This window comes from Suricata suricatta, chromosome X (assembly GCF_006229205.1).
Source record: "Suricata suricatta isolate VVHF042 chromosome X, meerkat_22Aug2017_6uvM2_HiC, whole genome shotgun sequence".
NCBI classification, from domain to species: domain Eukaryota; kingdom Metazoa; phylum Chordata; class Mammalia; order Carnivora; family Herpestidae; genus Suricata; species Suricata suricatta.
This window is the reverse complement of record NC_043717.1, coordinates 81,722,396-81,741,295: the sequence shown is the minus strand read 5'-3', so window position 1 is coordinate 81,741,295 and position 18,900 is coordinate 81,722,396. Positions and strand designations below refer to the sequence as shown.

The 18,900-nt window shown below is 40.9% G+C and overlaps 1 protein-coding gene across 1 annotated transcript in view; it reads right to left on the bottom strand.

Moving 5' to 3' along the window:
• Positions 1-17,501, bottom strand: part of WDR44 (WD repeat domain 44) — an 81,700-nt gene extending 64,199 nt beyond the window's left edge. The window contains exon 1 of the mRNA XM_029930818.1: positions 17,054-17,501. Coding sequence (XP_029786678.1) covers positions 17,054-17,130 — 77 coding nt within the window. The 5' untranslated portion in view covers positions 17,131-17,501. The remainder of the gene's footprint in view (positions 1-17,053) is intronic.
• Positions 17,502-18,900: the final 1,399 nt, after the last annotated feature.

Sequence of the window (18,900 nt, the reverse complement as noted above, 5' to 3'; positions counted from 1 at the left end):
AAGGGACAAAGTGGGAGGAATTGCATGGCCAATGTCATTGTATAAACATTCAACTAAGTATTCAATAGTGTTCACTGACCAGAAAAAAATGATTTGCACATGTGTGAATTCAGTCAAAACTCTGCCAGACTGTGTGTTCCATGTGTATGCCCAGTTGCAAATACCGCAGTATACAGGCAGTTAAGTACATTTTTCAAAAACACTCAGTGAAGAGTAGGAAGTTATATTAGTAGCTTAGTTATGTTGGCTTAGACTGTCCCTCCACAAAAAACCGAATTCTCAAGGTATGTAAACTGACTTATAACCATTATGTAAATATATTCATATCATTTGTAAGCTGTCCTCAGCATGTTCAAAATGAGGTTAACCTATATAGGTTAAATAAACATCAAGCCAACTTTCTAGATAAATATCAATTAAAATTATGTTGGCATTAAAAAGGGATTCAAGGGGGATCTGGGTGGCTCTGTTGGTGGAGCATGTGACTCTTGATCTTGGGGTCATGAGTTCGAGCCCCACATTGGATGGAGAGATTACTTTAAAAAATAAAACTTTTCAAAATAAATAAAGAGGGGTATCTGGGTGGCTCAGTTGGTGAAGCATCCCAGTTTGGTTCAGGTTATGATCTAATGGTTTATAAGTTAGAGCCCCACATCGCACTCCCTGCCGTCAGCACAGAACCTGCTTTGGATCTTCTCTCTCTCACTGCGTGCTCTCCTGCAAAAGTAAATAAACATTAAAAAAAATTTTTTTTAATAAATAATGGGATCCAGTTACCATATATACAAAACCACTTTAGGATACTCTCCACATTATAAAAAGGATACTATAGTCCAGATAGATTATTTGTCAACCAGAAAACTGATAAGCCTTCTGCCATATGAGGTAGAATTTCCCTCCCATGTTTGTCATTACAAAATCTCAAATTCCTTCCACAACCTGAAGAACTAATAGCTCCTAGATTTGAACGGCAATCAATACAGATGTGTATTAAGAGCCTATATAGATTAGATTCCCCAAATGGAAGCTAGTTATGTGCACTGGTTTGCCTGGGTTACTGCAAAGCTCAGCTTTTTTTTTTTTTTCTAAATTTTATTCAGTATTGAGAGACAGAGAGAGACAGAGCATGAGCAGGGGAGGGGCCAAGAGGGAAGGAGACACAGAATCCCAAAGCAGGCTCCAGGGTCCAAGTTGTCAGCACAGAGCCCGACGTGGGGCTCTAACTCACAAACCGTGAGATCATGACCTGACCCAAGTTGGCCACTTAACTGACTGAGCCACCCAGGGGCCCCTAAGCTCAGCTTTTGGAACCCGGTATGGACATGTCTGACTGTATAGGAGTCTTGGTTTATCAGAGCTGCAACAAGCAGTTTCTCTCCAATCAATGGATCACCTTCTCCAATTTTAAACTTAAATCTTCATCACTCATGTGTTATGGATTTAGGGCAATCAGGCCTTAAAGTCACAGTGAAGTGCTTAAGTCTACTTTTGAAAAGAACACTGCATGCCTATGGTTTCAAAGAGCTGATCCCATAAACCATCCATCCTACCTCTAGTTTCTCACCCTTTAGCTACAGACAGATCCTTCTGTCTTTTGGGCTTGCTGTTTCTTTACCTCTTACCTGAGGGTTATCTGAAAAACAAGCACACACAATCTGTAAGCCTTCTGAGAGCAGGCAGGAAGAAGAGTGCAAACTAAACCTACATCGACCACCGGCTCACAACTAGGAGCTCAAAGACCCACCTCCTAAAGTACAAAAATGTTAAGAGCAATTTCACACTTCACATTCGTGTTTCTAGACTTCTTAATGCACTGGGCGAAAAGAATACACCAAAACAGTTTGGCAGCTTACAGAAACACAGACAAACAAAGTATTTTTCTGTCAGTAAGAGGACACACCTTTTTTTAGGCTCTGAGAAAAAAAATAAAAAGGAGGCTGGCTCTGAAGCAGCCTCTTGTCAGGTTGCAAAATTCCCAAAAGACTCCTAAAGAGGTAAAAAGAAGCAATGACATGCAAGGAGGGAGGAGAGTGAAGTCAGCTGGAATAAAGCGGGTGGCCTGGGAAACATTGTTCTTCTAGAAAGGGGACTACCAAGGGCTAACAGAGAATGACTCTATAGCTTGATTTTGGTTTTATTCTCCTCTTTTTTTTTTTTTTTTTTTTTTTGCCTTTGCCATCAGGAAAATGAAAACATAAAATGAGCTTAAACAGTTTGTCAAGGAACTGAATCAAGCAGAACAGAGAACAGCTTTCCTGTACAAAGAAGGTGCTGAAGATGCTAAGGCCCTTGAGGTGACAGGATATGAGCATAGATAAGGCCTTTGCCAGTCATTGAACTAAGCAGGTAATTAGAAGAGTTTTGCTTTCTAAAGCCCAGTCAGCTGAATAGGAAATAGTTTGCTTAGGGCAAACTAAGACCAACTCGAGAAGGGGTCTGGTGATCAAAAAACCCTGACAGAAAGATTTTCTTCCCACTAAGGCCAGGCAGAAAAACAACACCAAACACAAAGCCAAAAACAAAAACAAACCCAAACCTCAGGTAGAACAAAAACTGAAAACAGTTCAAATTTAGATAAGATACTGTTTTATTTCTTAAATCTTGCTCTAAGTGCATAGTTTTTAAAATTTGGTATGCAGTACTGTTTGTTAGTATTGAAGTGTATCTACTGATTTTATTAGTTACATTCTTATGGTAAATTTTACTAATCATATGAGAAGCAATAAAGCCAATAAATAAATAAAGTGGTAAGTCAAGTAACACTTTCCACTAACAACAATACTCAAAGAAATGAAATCTAAGAGAGAATCGTTTGCTGGCCTTTCAAAATCAAATCATTTGTGACAGTATGACACCCATTCTCAAAGCTCTATTTTAAATTGGCTACTACCAAAAGTGACAATCCCAACTAAACCTGAAAAGTCTAGGACTAGCAGAAAAAAAATAAGTGCTAGGCAATCACAATGAGTCTTATTTTCCTAGTACAACCTATCATGTCATGTTTTCACTAGGCAGTTGAAAATAGGACTCATTCATATTTCCCTAGATACATGGCAATACTGACTTACTAACAAGATTAATAAAAAGCCAAGAACATACTTATAATTACCAAACAGGGAATTAATTGAATCCCTCAAGATGTGAATTGCTACTGCTATTATTCTTTATGTTTTAAATACTATGAAAGCCAAGAAGAAGAATATATCTAAAATACCTAATAACTATTTTATCAATGACATTAATGGGAATAAATGGTAAAAGCTTTGGCACAATGGCTGTTTTTTGAAAGAAGCTTTTGTGGCAATATTTACAAATGATCTTTAATAAAATAAAACCTTAGGAAGAAATATGAATCTAGTCACATATAAAGTAATTACAAACTTAAAATAGACTCTTAAGCAACTGTGTGTATTTTGTCTGAAATAACTTGATTTTTCAAACTTGATTTACATAATTTATATAGTTTTATGCCATATTCCTGAAAATATCTTGATAATCTACTTCCTGACAAAAATAACAGAAAAGTATATCCATTCCCTGGGCCCACTCAAGAATTCTAAATTAAAAACATTCTACTTTGCACATCAAGAACTCTAAATTAAAAACATTCTACTTTGCACATTAAGGGCCATTCAATAAATACCCATATTGAAACAATAACTCCACGAGAAGACATCTATTTCACAATGTCCCAATTTGTCAAAGTGGTTTGGTTAAAAATGAGATCTATTAATGACTTAAAGTAATTTTTAGAGGGTGCCTGGATGGCTCAGTCGGTTAAGCATCTGACTCTTGATTTTGACTAAGGTCATGATCTCCCAGTTGTAAGGTCAAGCCCTTTGTTAGGCTCCTGCACTGAGCATGGAGCTTGCCTGAAATTCTTTCTCTCCCTCTCTCTCTCTCTCTCTCTCCCCTCCTGCCCCCCTCCTTTGCTCTCTCTCTCTCTCTCTCTGAAACTAGGAAAAATAGTAATTTTTAGGGGTGCCTGGGTGGCTCAGTCAGTTAAGCATCTGACTCTTGATCATGTCTTGATCTCAGAGTCGTGAGTTCAAACCCTAAGGACTCCACCCTCAGCGTGGAGCCTGCTTTAAAAACAAAAAGTAATTTTTAGTAAAATCATAACAGAAAGAGGTAACTAAATTTATGACTGCCTGGTACTAATCCAGTCATGCTAATCACTTTGTAATTTATTTTTTAAAAGTAAACAAGAAATTGAGCTACAGGCTGTATCAGAAGCATTATCAAGTTAATGTGCTAATATGATTCTGTAAATTATCTAAAACACCCTATAGTGTACTAATCTTAAAAAGTAAATGCCCAGGGTGCCTGGCTGGCTCAGTAGGTGGAACATGGGACACTTGATCTTGGGGTCATGAGTTTGAGTCCCATATTGGGCACAGGGATTACTTAAAAAAATTTTTTTTAAGTAAATGCCAAATAGGGCACCTGACTGACTTATTTGGTAGAGCATGCGACTCTTGATCTTGGGGTTGTGAGTTCAAGTTGAATGGTGGGCGTAGAGCTTACTTTAAAAAAAAATATATATATATATGAAAGGTAAATGCCAATAACTTCTAAGGTCACCCTATATAAAAATTAGAGCTCTGAAGAATCTGTCACTACCCCCTCTTTAAAAACTTTACATAAATCAATTCTAGGATCAGTGAACTGATTACTCAGGCTTTGAGATCCTTTGCTTTTCTCCTTCTGTGTTTACTGCTGAACACCAAAGATGGGCCGACTAACAACAACAACAAAGCAAACCATTTATTTTTTAATCGTTAAAAAAATCTACTGCTTTCTGTGATAAAAGGTGTGATTGGAAAGGAAGTTGTAAACTAATGACTGAACTGAGGTTTTGGTGTAAGTGGTAGCTTTTAATTATTCATGTTCTCCCTCCATATCATGAATAATAGAAAAATGAACATATTTCTGTACATTTAATATTAAGCATTTTATTTTTAAAAATCATTAACGTTTATTCACTTTTGAGAGACAGAGACAGGGCGTAAGTGGGCGAGGGGCAGAGAGAAAGAGAGACACCGAAGCCATGAACTATGTGAGATCATGACCTGAGTTGAAGTCAGACGCTTAACCAACTGGGCCAGGTAGGCATCCCAAGTATTTTATCTTATAAATTTGATACTATGCCTTATGTATCTGAATTTGTATTTCTGCATTCTTTAATGGAACATGTATTAAATACTTGATAAATACTCTAGAAAAATCTCAAATTACCTAGAATGCTTACCTACATAAAACACTGAGTTGCAAGCTTATTATTATAGAAAATGTTATTCAATCTTATTTATTCCCTAAATAGTAATTACTCACAATATAATTTTTCTAATTACTTAGCTCCTAGGAATGCATTTGTCCCATTAATTTGACAGCCAAGAGGTCTGATTACGTGGAGAATATTAATAATTACCACATGCATTCATTGTGACTGCTAGAAAACACCTTTGAAAGGGAAGGAAAAGAAAAGAAACATGGTGTTTCCAATTAGTGGCTTGTAGCCAATAATATGAATCAGTTATACTAAAAAAAAAAGAAAAAAAAACGCCATAAAACACTGGCCTAAATAAACAACTGACAACAATCTACAAAACAAATACAGGAAAGGAAAATCCAGGATCAAGACGTTTTGATGAGGCACAGAACACACAAGTCCCATCAGCACGGGCTCACATCTTGAAGGGTTTTCCCTCAGGAACAAAGCACATACCCTTCGAAATGTAGTAGCAGTATCTGGGATTCCAGCTCTTTCAGGAGCAAGGTCATTTTCTGACCTAGCTACTGTACCATAATCAATTACATCAACGCTTAACATTAAAAACACTGCTTTTTGGGATGCCTCAGTGCCTCAAGTCACTCTTGATTTCGGCTCAGGTCATGCATGATCTCACAATTCATGAGATCGAGCCCCGAGTCAGGCTCTGCGCTGGGCATGGAGCCTGTTTGGGATTCTCTCTCTCTCTGCCCCTCCCCTACTGGCTCTCTCTCTCAAAATAAACAAACTTGAAACACATATTGCTTTTTGGGCGGATGCCTAGATGGCTCAGTCAGTTAAGCCTCTGACCCTTGATTTCGGCTTAGGTCCTAATGTCCCAGGTAGTGGGATCAAGCCCTGCAGGGGACTATCTGCTAAGCATGGAGCCTGCTTCAGAGTCTGTCTGTCTGTCTGTCTGTCTCTCTCTCTCCCCCTCCCTCCCTCCCTCATGCTGGCTCTGTCACTCTCAAAATAAACAAACATTAAAAATATACTTTTTAGTGGCGCCTAGGTGGCTCAGTCGTTTAAGCGTCCAACTTTGGCTCAGGTCATGGTCTCACCTAGTTGGAGCCCCACTGACAGCTGACAGCTCAGAGCCTGGAGCCTGCTTCAGATTCTGTGTCTCCCTCTCTTTCTGCCCCTCCCCTGCTCGCTCGCTCGCTCGCTCTCTCTCAAAAGGATATAAACATTTAAACAAATTATATATACACTTTCCACTGTTTTAAATAAATTATACATACCCAAACAGCAGGAGAGTTCATCATTCTAATAATCCACATTTAAAATATAACATCACAAATGTTTATAGTTTAGAAAAGAAAAGTACAGAGAAACGTAATGTTTTGTATCTTCATTCAAAACCATCATCTAATTACCACAAAGTAGTAAAGCTCCACTTTTGCTGGCTGGCCCTGATCTATCCTGAGTTTTATTTGCAAAATTAAGATAATAATTGTCCTACATGTCTCACAAAAATTGTCCTTTTGTCTCACAGAACTGCCAGATAATCAGAAGAGGTAATATAACTAAAAGTACTTTGAAAAATGCCCAGGAGTGCCTGGGTGGCTCAGTCAGTTAAGCATCCAACCTCAGCTCAGGTCATGACCACGGTTCGTGAGTTCAAGCCCCGCATTGGGCTCTGTGCTGACAGGTCAGAGCCTGCAACCTGCTTCAAATTCTGTGTCTCCCTCTCTCTCTGCTCCTCCCCCATTCATGCTCTGTCTCTCAAAAATAAATGTTAAAAAAAAATCAAAACAACAACAACAGTAACAACAATTGCCCAACATTGGTATTACCTTTCTTTACAAGTAACAACATGTAGGACTATAATACTTCTTTCTAACTGTGAACATATTCATCCCTGGAAGAAATAGCTGATTAATAGGGAATGGATACAGCTGCGGATAACTGGCAACACCTCCCAAGGCTTCACTGTTAACATTTAATATCTGCTGAGTACAGGATGTCCTCAAGTTACAAAGGTTCCATAAATCCAAACCACTGTCCTTACCTCAGCCCCCTCCATTTCCTCCCTCTTTGCTCTTAATAGAAACTCATGTGGGGGTGGGAGTGCAGATTTGAGAGAACCAGGAAGTTCAAAAGTAGAAGAAAATGTGAAGAGAAGTCGAACACCAGAGAGCATGCCTACTCACCGTCCTATCACCATCTAGACCTTTCTTCCACTACTGCACATCAGCTGTGGACATCTCTCTATGCTGGGAAATAAGATAAAGGCTAAAAGTCAGTAGCCAAGAGCTATGACGTGGAACAAAAGACGGACAGGAAAGTTCACTTAAAGAAAAAACAACTGATCTCAGCCATTAGCCATAATCTCCAAAGCCAACCCAATAAAGTCAAAATGCCAATTGCAAAATATTGACAAACCTACTCACTTTCATTCACAAAAATATTAGTGGGTTTTTAAAAGTTTATTGTTTTTTTAAGTAATCTCTACACCCAATGTGGGGCTCGAACTCAGAACCTCAAGATCAAGAGTCACATGCTTCTCTGACTGAGCCAGCCGGGCACCCCACAAAGTTACTAGTTTTATCAAGCTACCTATTTATTCATTCTGCTCACCTATCTTCCACTAACCCAATAATCCTACCCTCACCTGCGATGCTAACCAATCCCACTTACCAATGCATTCACTATAGCCAACTTAACCAATCTCTCCCTGGTTACTGAATCTAAGTTATTTCCCTAAGTTATTGAATCACTGTACTAATGACACTGGGTAAGCCAGGAAGGAGAAAGCTGGGGGTAAGTGGAGTGGAACTGGGCCTAGAGAAATGTGCAACCAACCTGCCATTTCAGTTTGACGTGACTAGATAAGCATATTTTAAAAGAGATTTTTTTTTAAAACAAATGGCTAATAGTACTGCTAGTACCAGAAAGAAGACTCCCTCAGTCTCCCAATTTAAACAGACAGGAACAAATTGAAAAGAGAACTATGGATATTAAGTTCATCCATGGCTACTTTTTCCTATTTAAGAGCAAAGCCAGAAAAAACACTCCCACCCCTTCTTTTGAACCTGTTCAGTAGCTGGTGGCTTTGAATACAGTTCCACACTCTATTTATTGGTTCTCTAGAAAGTCTGACCTGTAAGAATGCCCAGAGTTCAATGAATCTGTACTGGAATGGTCTGTGACAATTAGCAGCGGTCAAGTAGGTTTTATACAGGGATGGCTTGCTCTGTACAGGCTGTCTTCTGGAAAATACCATTAACATTTTCTGTCACAAGTTTCCAAAAATTTTATGCTTCACGCTTGGTCTTTAAGAAAAAGGGCATTTTATCTCCCGGCCCCCAACCTCCTTCTTTCTAAAAATGTTAAGGATTGAGGCCCTGTGAAAAAAATTAAACCTTTTACCTAAATCTATTTGTGCAACTAAAACGAAGTTCTCCTTGAAGCACTAGCAGATTTTAACCACAGTTTTGATTAGGATACATTAGTCTTAAAATGAAACCATTCTAATCACAATTTCAATAAAAATTCAAACCAGGAAGATGTAATCATTTCATAAATTGACAATCTTACAACATAATCTTTTAGTTAACAAGATAAACACTTCAGGCATCTGGGTGGCTCAGTAGGTTGAGTGTTCAACTCTTGATTTGGGCTCAGGTCATGATCCCAGGGGCTGTGGGATTGAGCCCCAGCGTCACCTGCTTAAGATTCTCTACCTCTCCCTCCCCCCTCCCCTGCCTCCTTCCCTCACTTTGTGCAGTTTCACGTGCACTCTCTCTCTAAAAAAATACAATAAAATAAAAAGATAAACACATTTTGAAAAGTAAAAAAAGAATCTTTTAATTAAAAAAAATTTTAAATGTTTATCTATGTTTAAGAAAGAGAGAGAGGCAGAGCATGAGCGGGGAAGGGGCAGAGCCAGGGGCCTCAAACTCACTATCAGTGAGACCATGACCTGAGCTGAAGTGGGACACACAACTGACTGAGCCACCCAGGAGCCCACCCCCATCCCCAAAATCTTAAGACTAAGATTCTTTGATTTTTAAAAGAACATTATTTACCGTTATGTGTGGAAATGGATACTAATATTTACTAAACCATTAACAGATTAAGTATGTCAGTTAATGTCAGAGATTAACTACATATTTAGAAGTCACTACTACACCCTACAATATTTTTTTCTTTCATAGTTTATTGTCAAGTTGGTTTCCATGTAACACCCAGTACTCATCCCCACAAGTGCCCTCCATGCCCATCACCCCCCTTCCCCTCTCCCCCACACCCATCAGCCCTCAGTTTGTTCTCAGTATTCAAGAGTCTCTCATGGTTTGCCTACCTCCTTCTCCCCAACCATTTTTTCCCTTCCCCTCCTCCACGGTCCTCTGTTAAGTTTATCCTGTTCCACTTATGGGTAAAAACATATGGTATCTGTCCTTCTCTGCCTGACTTATTTCACTTAGTAGGACACCCTAGAGGTCCATCCACGTTGCCACAAATGGCCAGATTTCATTCTTTCTCATTGCCATGTAGTATTCCATTGTGTAGATAAACCACATCTTCTTGATCCATTGATCAGGTGATGGACATTTAGGCTCTTTCCATGATTTGGCTATTGTAGAAAGTGCCGCTATGAACATTGGGGTACATGTGCTCCTATGCCTCAGCACTTCTGTATCCCTTGGGTAAATCCCTAGCAGTGCTATTGCTGGGTCACAGGGGAGTTCTACTGATAGTTTTTTGAGGAACCTGCACACTGTTTTCCAGAGTGTCTGCACCAGTTTACATTCCCACCAACAGTGTAGGAGGGCTACACCCTACAATATTAACAAGCATGAGCACCAAAGACAAACACTAACACTAATACATAAACCAGTAGATAATATATATCCTAAATATTTCTTCAATATGCTTTTTTGTTTATTTGTTTTTGTTTTAAGTAGGCTCCATACCCAGTGTTGAGACCAACGTGGGGCTTGAACTCACAACCCTGAGATCAAAACTTGAGCCTATATCAAGAGTCAGTTGCTCAACCAGCTAAGAGCCATCCAGGCACACACAAAGCCCTGCTTCTTCTTCTTCTTTTTTTTTTTTTATTAAATAAACTCTATGCCCCATGTGGGGCTGGAACTCACGACCCCGAGATCAGGAGTTGCATGCTCTACTGACTGAGCCAGCCAGGTGCCCCTTCAATATCCTTATTTTTAGCAAGACAAGTAAAGACTTATGGTTCAAAACCATTTTATTTACATGAATTCCAAGGTTTTTAAGAGATAAAAAATGTACCTGTCAAGTAAATAAAAAGACTTCTATTATAAAGACCTATAGAATAATTCAGTCTTTACCTTTTAGAATATTCCTGTTTATTCTAAGGCTGCAAAGAAAAGATAAGCTTTCCTATTAAATTTCTAAACAATTTTCTTAAATTAGAATGAATTAATCTAAGGGCCAAACATTCTTCCTACAACCTGCAGAAATCTTTTTTGTTAGAAGCCAGATTACTTATTTGGTAGTTGCTGATAAATCAAGGTGCTTTTAAGTTACTTCATTTAGTGTGTGATGATACCAAGTTTAAAATCACATTTATAAATATATTTCTTAAATGGTCACTCTTGATCTTGAAATTTATTCAAGCTTGTATTACAAAAGGATGGCCATCGAGATCAGTGCTACAATGTACTCAATATTCAAGACAATGACTAACAATGGAACTGAGAACAGTAGTATGAGGAACTATTGCCTAAATGATTCTTGTTAAATTCTGTATGTTTCAAATGTTTGGAGACAAAGAGGTCTTGTGGACTTAAAACTAATTGACCCTGATGGAATGCCAAACTGTAAATTGCCAGACAGCTGCAGCTGGTAATAAAATGCTAAGACCTGGAGAGCTTTAGCAGAACCTGATTATATGGTAATCCTAGTAGCAGAGAGAAGGCAAAAAAGCTAGAAGAATAACTGATAGGCTGGTTACTATGGTAACCAAGATAAATTTGTGTACTGACTGGGGAAAACATTAGGATTGCCATCAGGTATGAGGCCCACACTATGCCTCACGTGCTTTTTCTTCAATTTTGAATCACGAGATGACAAACTAACACAAAGACTGCTCAGTGTGAAATAAGAATAGGGTTCCGCTGTGAAGAGTCAGGAGCGCACCCAATTAAAGGTTTAGCTGTTTAGCTGCATAATATCTGACAGGCAGCTAGAGGGGAACAGACCTTGTGAATGTTTGTAGAAATTAGTTTAGCTCTGGGTAGAAAACAGAAATGTAGGTTATTTATCAATTCAAGTTAGCTATCGAAAGGATATCATAAAGTACCTACAATTATTGTTACTTAAATTTTGTTTGAGGTTATTTATTATAGGATATTAATCTCTTAGAAAAAGGATTATTTAATTTGCACTATGTAGGTGAGAATCTAAAATAATACTAAATGGTGTGCTTTGTTTTATCTCAGTTATTTACATGCCAGGAAGCAGCATTATAACCTGGTCTCTGTTCACCACTTCTACCACGGTTACCACCACCCCCGTCAACCAAACCCTTCCTCCACCTACAGCACCCCGGAAGTAATTACCAGAATTGCAGGCACAGTATGAGGAGGAAACAAACAGTGTCTTCAAGGTGCTCGCCTGGCAAATTCACTTGACTTTATCAACTTAAAACAATGGAGAGAACACACGGATCATGGTGTAATGTACAGGTTACACACTTAAGTCTCAAATACCAATAATTAGAAATCATTTTCTGTTCTGTAGGGCCACAACTGAACTGTCAACATCCCACATGTATGTAGACTTTCAAGATTTTAAAAATCAAATCTTATCTACCCTATTCTATGCACTTATCACAAGAACAGAGTATTCAGTTTATAGGAGTTTGTACAGATTCAAACTGAGCCCCCAAATTGCCATACAGACTGTCCTACCTCCATGAGTCACCAATTAATAGTTGGGGACCACTATATTTAAGAGCCTGAATTTACCTTACATATAACCTACATAATATAACCTAAATATAGTAGGTTCCCCAACACACACACCTCAATATAATGTTACATGGATGTGATAAACAGTGTTCACAAATATATCTCTATCAATCCACAAAGTCAAAAGCAATCAAATATAATCCATGATTTATAAATGAAATCTGATTAAATGCCAACCCATGAACAGCCATTTTTAAGGAATCTTTCCTAAAGTAACCCATATTGCACAATTTTTTTTATTGAAACTTATCAATTTTCCCTCAGAGAGAAATGTTTCCGATGCTTAAGTGAGAAGCAGAGTTTTCAACAAAGGCAGCTATGCAACTTTCTGCTTTTAGACAGAACAATTCTTCAGGACAGATTGATCTCAGTTCTCATGACTTAAAGATCAAGATTTCACCGTTACTTCAATCTAAAATGATAGTCTGGTGGGGCACCTGGCTGGCTTAGTTGGTAGAGTGTGCAACTCTTGATCTCAGGGTCATGAGTTCAAGCTGCACATTGGGCATGGAACCTACTTAAAAAAAAAAAAGGGGGCACCTGGGTGGCTCAATCAGTTGAGTGTCCAACTCTTGATTTCGACTCAGGTCATGATCCAAGGGTCCTGGGACCGAGCCCCTCACTGGACTCCAAGCTGAATGTGAAACCTGCTTAAGATTCTCTCTATCTCTCCCTCTCCTTCTACCTCTCTACCCTTCACTCTCTATCTCTCTTAAAAAAAAAAAAAAAAAAGGAGAAGGAGAAGATAAACTGGGGTTAATACTAACTAGACTCCTTTTTTTTTTTCTCCTAACTAAACTCCTGAAACTGAACTAAATAACAACCACTGTTCTTAGATCAACCTTTTTCTGCCACCTGTTTTCATCCTGATTTGGAAAAAATTATGGGCAAAAGTTAGACTCCTAGACAGAAGAGTCAATGTCCTCTGACAGCAGGGCGTGAAAAAAATCACGGTAGACAGACCACCTTAAGATCCCCACTCACAGGGTAAGGGCCAGTAACCTAGAGCAGGGAGAGCTAGCAGTATTTTCCCTCCTTCCACAGACAAGGCAACATGGTACAAATGAGGAATCAGGAGACTTGGGTTCTAGTTTCAAGTCGGCTACAAATTAGCAGTGCTTCCCCTTACAGAGCCTAGGTTTCTCTTTCAGTTAAATGGGAGGGTTGGACTGAATGATCTTTGATCCTTTCCTATTCTAAAAATGGTTACCATTCTATCCCTCCTTCCAAGGCCTCAAAAATATTTTGGTTGCCATTAAAAAAAACTGAAGAATGCTCAAAATGTCACATTTATTTCTATAACATGTTCTCACTGCCAGCCTTTGGTATGTGTATGTATACCCCATACAAACTAGCAGGAGCATTTATCTTATATATAATTTACGCAGCAAACACTGAACTTAAAATCAATGGGTCTTGAATCATGTACCAAATACCATCAAGTTTGCTAAACTAAGAACTTTTTGAAAAAGTCAAGGAAAGATTTCCCAAGACCAAAAGCTTATCAATAAAGGCACAGTATTAAACCTCAACACGATGACAGACTTTTAGAGTTGGAAGAGTTCTCATAGGGTAATCTCAATTTAAAGATGAGGAAATGAAATGACTCAGAGTCCAGGGCTTTTTTTCTACTATACCACACTTCCTCCTCCCTTTCCTGCTTTATCAAAAGACAGCAAAGTAGCAAAAAAGAACTGACCTGGATTCCAATCCTCATTGCCATTAATTTGCTGTGGCACCTTGGACAAGTCATTTCCCCTCTTTAGGCTTTGGTTTTCACAATATTTTATATGAAGAAATTTAACTGTATGCCCCTTCTACCTGTAACATGTTAGTATCTTATTGAACTCCTATCTGATAAAATAAAATACACATTCCTGAAAGAGAAAGTGGGGAAATTCTAGCCAAGAGAACTGAAAAGCGGGCTGTTGCTTTTAAACAGATGTATCAGTTCAATTCAGCATGCTGGTCCTAAAGCAATTTACTCCAGAATCTCTTGGAAGATTCTCTCTCTCTCTCTCTGGACACACACACACACACACACACACACACGCAGTGTGAGGCAGCTATGATGTACTGGAGGGGGGAAAAAATACTGGCCTAGGAGTCTGAAGGACTGGCTTCAAATCCCAGCTGTCACTTACAAGCTGTGAGTCTCATAGGCCAATTCATTAATCTCTTTAAGCCTAAGGTTCCTCACATATAAGAATGGAGAGAACATGGAAACCTGACCTAAAATATCAATCAAAACAACGCTTTACGGATGCGGTGCATATTGCAAAGCTGGGCGAGTGGAGATGATCTGCCACTGCGGAAAAGTAGGCTGTCCCAGAACGAAGTCTTTCTATTAAAAAGGGGGGCTGATTTTTAACTTACTAAATTTGCTTTCAAAGAATAGAACAACAAAGCTGAAGATACCACTGGGGGGAACAGAAGAAATGAATCAATTTTAGGAAACGGGTTGTGTATTTGGATTCTGATTAACAAAACATAGGAGATAACTCTCGACTGCCCAATCCGTTCACTACAATTCGATGAAATGGTCGGTGTACTGTGGCACACCCAACAGCAAGGAACATTTCTTACAGTTCACAAACTCGGTCTGTTAACCTCTTAGAGTTTGTATGGTATGCCACTCCAATTCCTATCAAGGGACAGAAGGTATTTCTGATAACCAACTATCCAGGGACACCATCTGTTTCCACAAATCAAGAATTCTCACTGCATTTCTAGGTTAGTTACCCAGCCAAATCTCTTCACAGTACCGTTATGCAAAAGACAAAACCTGTCACAAAGGATGGAGGAAATGTTAATGATGCCAACCTTTTTCAATCCTCCCAGTACTGCTAGTTCTTTTCAGATTCAATTCTCCAGATGAGTCTAATTCTCTTCCAAATTCCCCCCACTAATGCAGAATGAAACTGTGAAATTCACAGACTGACACTATGGTTTTATCCACACAGCTCAACATGTTGAATATGTGGACAGGTAAGAGTTAAAATTAGAAGGTTGGATCCCAAGACGGTTTTACTTTTCACCTACTATAGAAGGATCAAAGTGCTTGAGAAACTCTATTACCCAAGAGGCAAGAAGTGATTCTATTAATTCTATCGAAATGACTCACTGGGTTCAAATAAGTTAAATAGCTCCAAGTTCTGCATACTTCCTCCCAAAGTAAGCACTGTGTGAAGTTAAGTTTGTTAACTCCAAGAAAGGAAGAAGGGAATGGACATTAGGGTTCTTCCTCTGTGCCAGGTACTAAGCTAGACAATCTACACTCCTGATGTAACTGTCCTTCAAAATGAAATGTTTCATTCATTGAAAAGGAACAATGTTCACATATTTCTAAATTGATTACAATCAGATACATAGATTATTTCCTCCCCCCACTCCATGCAAACACATTCAAAAACACGGAACGATTACGTCTGTCATTTAACCTAAATCAACAGTTCGTTACTTTGACAGGAAAAGCACAAAAGCAAAAATTTAAGGGATCCAATGTATCTGGAAATCCAAAAGTATTTTCAATCCTCCACCGTCTGGCTATGAACTTGTTTCAGACACTGAACTTGAAAGGAGCCTCAGTGCCATCTCAAGATCGGCCACTGCCACCCAAAAATCTTTTAACAGTGGTAGGAAGGTTGGTGGAAACACATCCGCGATCTACCAACGAACATTTCTATCTGATTCTCGTGCTCTAACTTTGGGGTCTATATCATAGAGAATATATATTAGGCTTTAGAATGTCTTCTAGAAAGTACAAATAACTTTCTTTGCAGCAAACATGGCATTTTTTCCATGGGGATAAGCCTGAGAATTGAAGGCAGTTGAACTCCTGTCACCGTACTAGCGTCTTACATTAACATACAAAGTTTACCAATCCTCAAGTTCTTAAGGCACGAAAATGTATTTCCCTGCTTCTACTTCCATACGAGCCCGCAGAAGAGTTGGGCAAAAGAGCTTCAAATCCCGTTTCAACTTTGAGAAGAGGTGTGCGTAAGAAGTGCCAGGCAAGCGAAGCATTCCGACTACTGCACTTCCTTACTCAGAATCTCCCATGCTGATCATCACGAAAACATCTTGCAGAATGAGATAAATAACACAAAGCTGTGGCTCTCCTTCCAGCCACCAGATTACTCAGCACTCGTTTGTATCTCGGGAGCCGGTTGTGTACAACTGTACCCTGCTCAAGACAGCGCAATTTTCCGAAAGGTTAAGGACCTCGTCTTCGCTCTCCTCTGCCTCGCCCGTAAGGTGCTATTTTAATAAAACACGGTGGATCGAGAGTACATCACCTAGAGGACCTTCCGAAGTAAATAGCCCACCTGCCCCCTCCCGCCCCCTCCTTCTTTCTGTACAACGAAAAAAGAGGACGAGGACGGCACTAGTTACGGCCACTTTTGAGACGAGCAGGCAAGTTAGCGGCACCAGAAAAAGCAAGAAAAGCAATTTCTCCTGTTACTGCTCCTTTAATCTGTGGTCCCCAAGGCCAAAACGGATGTCTCAGAGGTAAAGCGCTCAACCCCACGAATACAGGTCGCCGGCTCTCAGGCACGACAACTGTCCCACCTCGAGGAAAGCCGGACAAGACGAGAAAGGGGCTCCGTAGCCCCAGGGGCCGCTTACCAGGGAATGGAGGGGGTTTGGCCGAGGTGGGCGATCCCCCCCCTCCCCCCGACTCCCTCTGAAGTGCCCGAGCGAGACACCGAAGAGCGGCGGTGGCGGACACACAACGGGACCCCGGAGGGGTGCAGTGGGAAGGCTCGGGGGAAGCCGGGGGGCTGAAGCGCCCGGCGTCTGGGCCACAGCTCCAGTTACTTACCCTACAGGGTAGCCGCCCCCTAGGTGCACATCTTCAGGGGCATCAAAGAATTCCTCGGTGTCGCTTTCCGACGCCATTTATAGGACACACCCGCGGGTGAGGGGGCCGACGCTGCCTGGAGGGAGGGTGACTTTCGTCTCCTCCTCGTCGTCCTCCACCCCAGCGAGGCGTCCCGGGCGAGGACGGGGACGGAGCGGACTATCTAAGAGTGAGCAGCCGGTGAGGGGTAAGGGGCCGCCGTCAGCTGCCGGGCTGCGAGGATGACCGGCCGAGCGGCAGCCTAGGGAGGCGGCGGTGGGTCCAGGGACTGTTGCTGCCGCGCCGCTCCCGGCGATAGGTGTACAAGGAGAGCGAGAGAAGAGGCGGTGGCTCTCAGTGGGGGAGGGCGGGCGCGCCGACGACAGCAGCTCCAATTTCTCCCGCAGCAGCAATTACAGCAGCCGGGAGAGCCAGCTGCCCGCAAAATACGGACGCGCACGTAAATCTCGCGAGATTTTGGGAGGGGCCGGTAAAAAGCGTGGGCGGGGCGAATAGAAGACGGGGGCGGTTCCAGAGCGGCAGCGCTCAGATTTCTTCCACCCGAGAGGACTATCAAAACGGCGCAAGCGCGAGGAGCGCGTTCGGCAAGGGCCGGAAGTAGCCGAGGGGGGCGGAGAAGAGCCTCCTGAAGGGAGGAGTCGAGAGCCTCCCCCGGAGCCGCATGGTCTTTCGGCTCTGAGGGAGAGCGCTCGACATAGTTGGGGTCTGACCGGTAGACTTGTGCCCTAACTCCGCATTTCCAAAGACGGGCATCTTCAGAGAGGGGTTTTGAGCCTATTTTTCGCCCCCTTGTGAGGAAATGCTGTCGGGAGACATTGGCATTGTGTCATCAGCATTTACGTCGTCTTAAAGTATCCAAGCCCAGAGTTTCCCACCACCTCTAGGACAGGCAAGCCCACCACCTCTAGCGTTATGGAAATAACCTGCCCCATATACTATAAGATTTCTGATCGAGATCCCTAGATACGGCCCTGCCGGCCAGAGGGTGGGGTCCATGAGTGCTACTTGGGGAGTGTGCCAGTTTCCCGGAGTGATGATGGATTAATTGCCAGAGCTGCGCCGACATAAGGCCTCCAGTTACTCTTTCTCTGCGAATATTTGGTGCCACCCACACTTAAAGTGAGGGAAATTCTCACAGACTGGCCAAGATGTGCCATCAATCAAGGTGGCAAATAGATACTGAACAGATACTGTTGCACAGCTAAGAGCTAGTAACTTCATTTTGACCGTTGATGGCCCAATGTCCAGGGATGAAAATAGAGAGGTATTTTTTTTCAAAGACCAAAGTGTTCTTAACGGATCATTGACCACCAAAGTGATAACATCGACTTTCTTCTCTCAGATCGACAGAACATTTGTTTCCCATTGAGGTCACGACAGGGAGGCTCTCAGAACTATTAGGGCAGCCTCAAATAACTGCTCAAAATGGCAGCTTGGGTCTGGGCGCATGGTCTTGGAGGCTAGAATGGGGTTCTAAATTTCTCCTTGTAAAGCAATCAGGAAAAGACCTGGCGTTGTCTGCCTTACTTGAGTAAAACCAAATGTAATACACTGTCACTTCTGTAATGTCCCAGGGAGTTCAGGGGAAACACCGCATATTTCAAATATGGTAATTTTTTTTTTTTTTTTTTTTTTTGCAGCAAGCCACATGATTATTCATATGGGGTAAAAGAATACCAGTAAATAGCCTCATTCAGTTCAGGTCAGATACTTCTGCCAATTAACTTTAGGTTAGATCAATTTGACTGCCAAATAACTTACTAGAGCTACAAAGCAAAATGTTTAGTTTCCAGAGCATTTTGGATTTC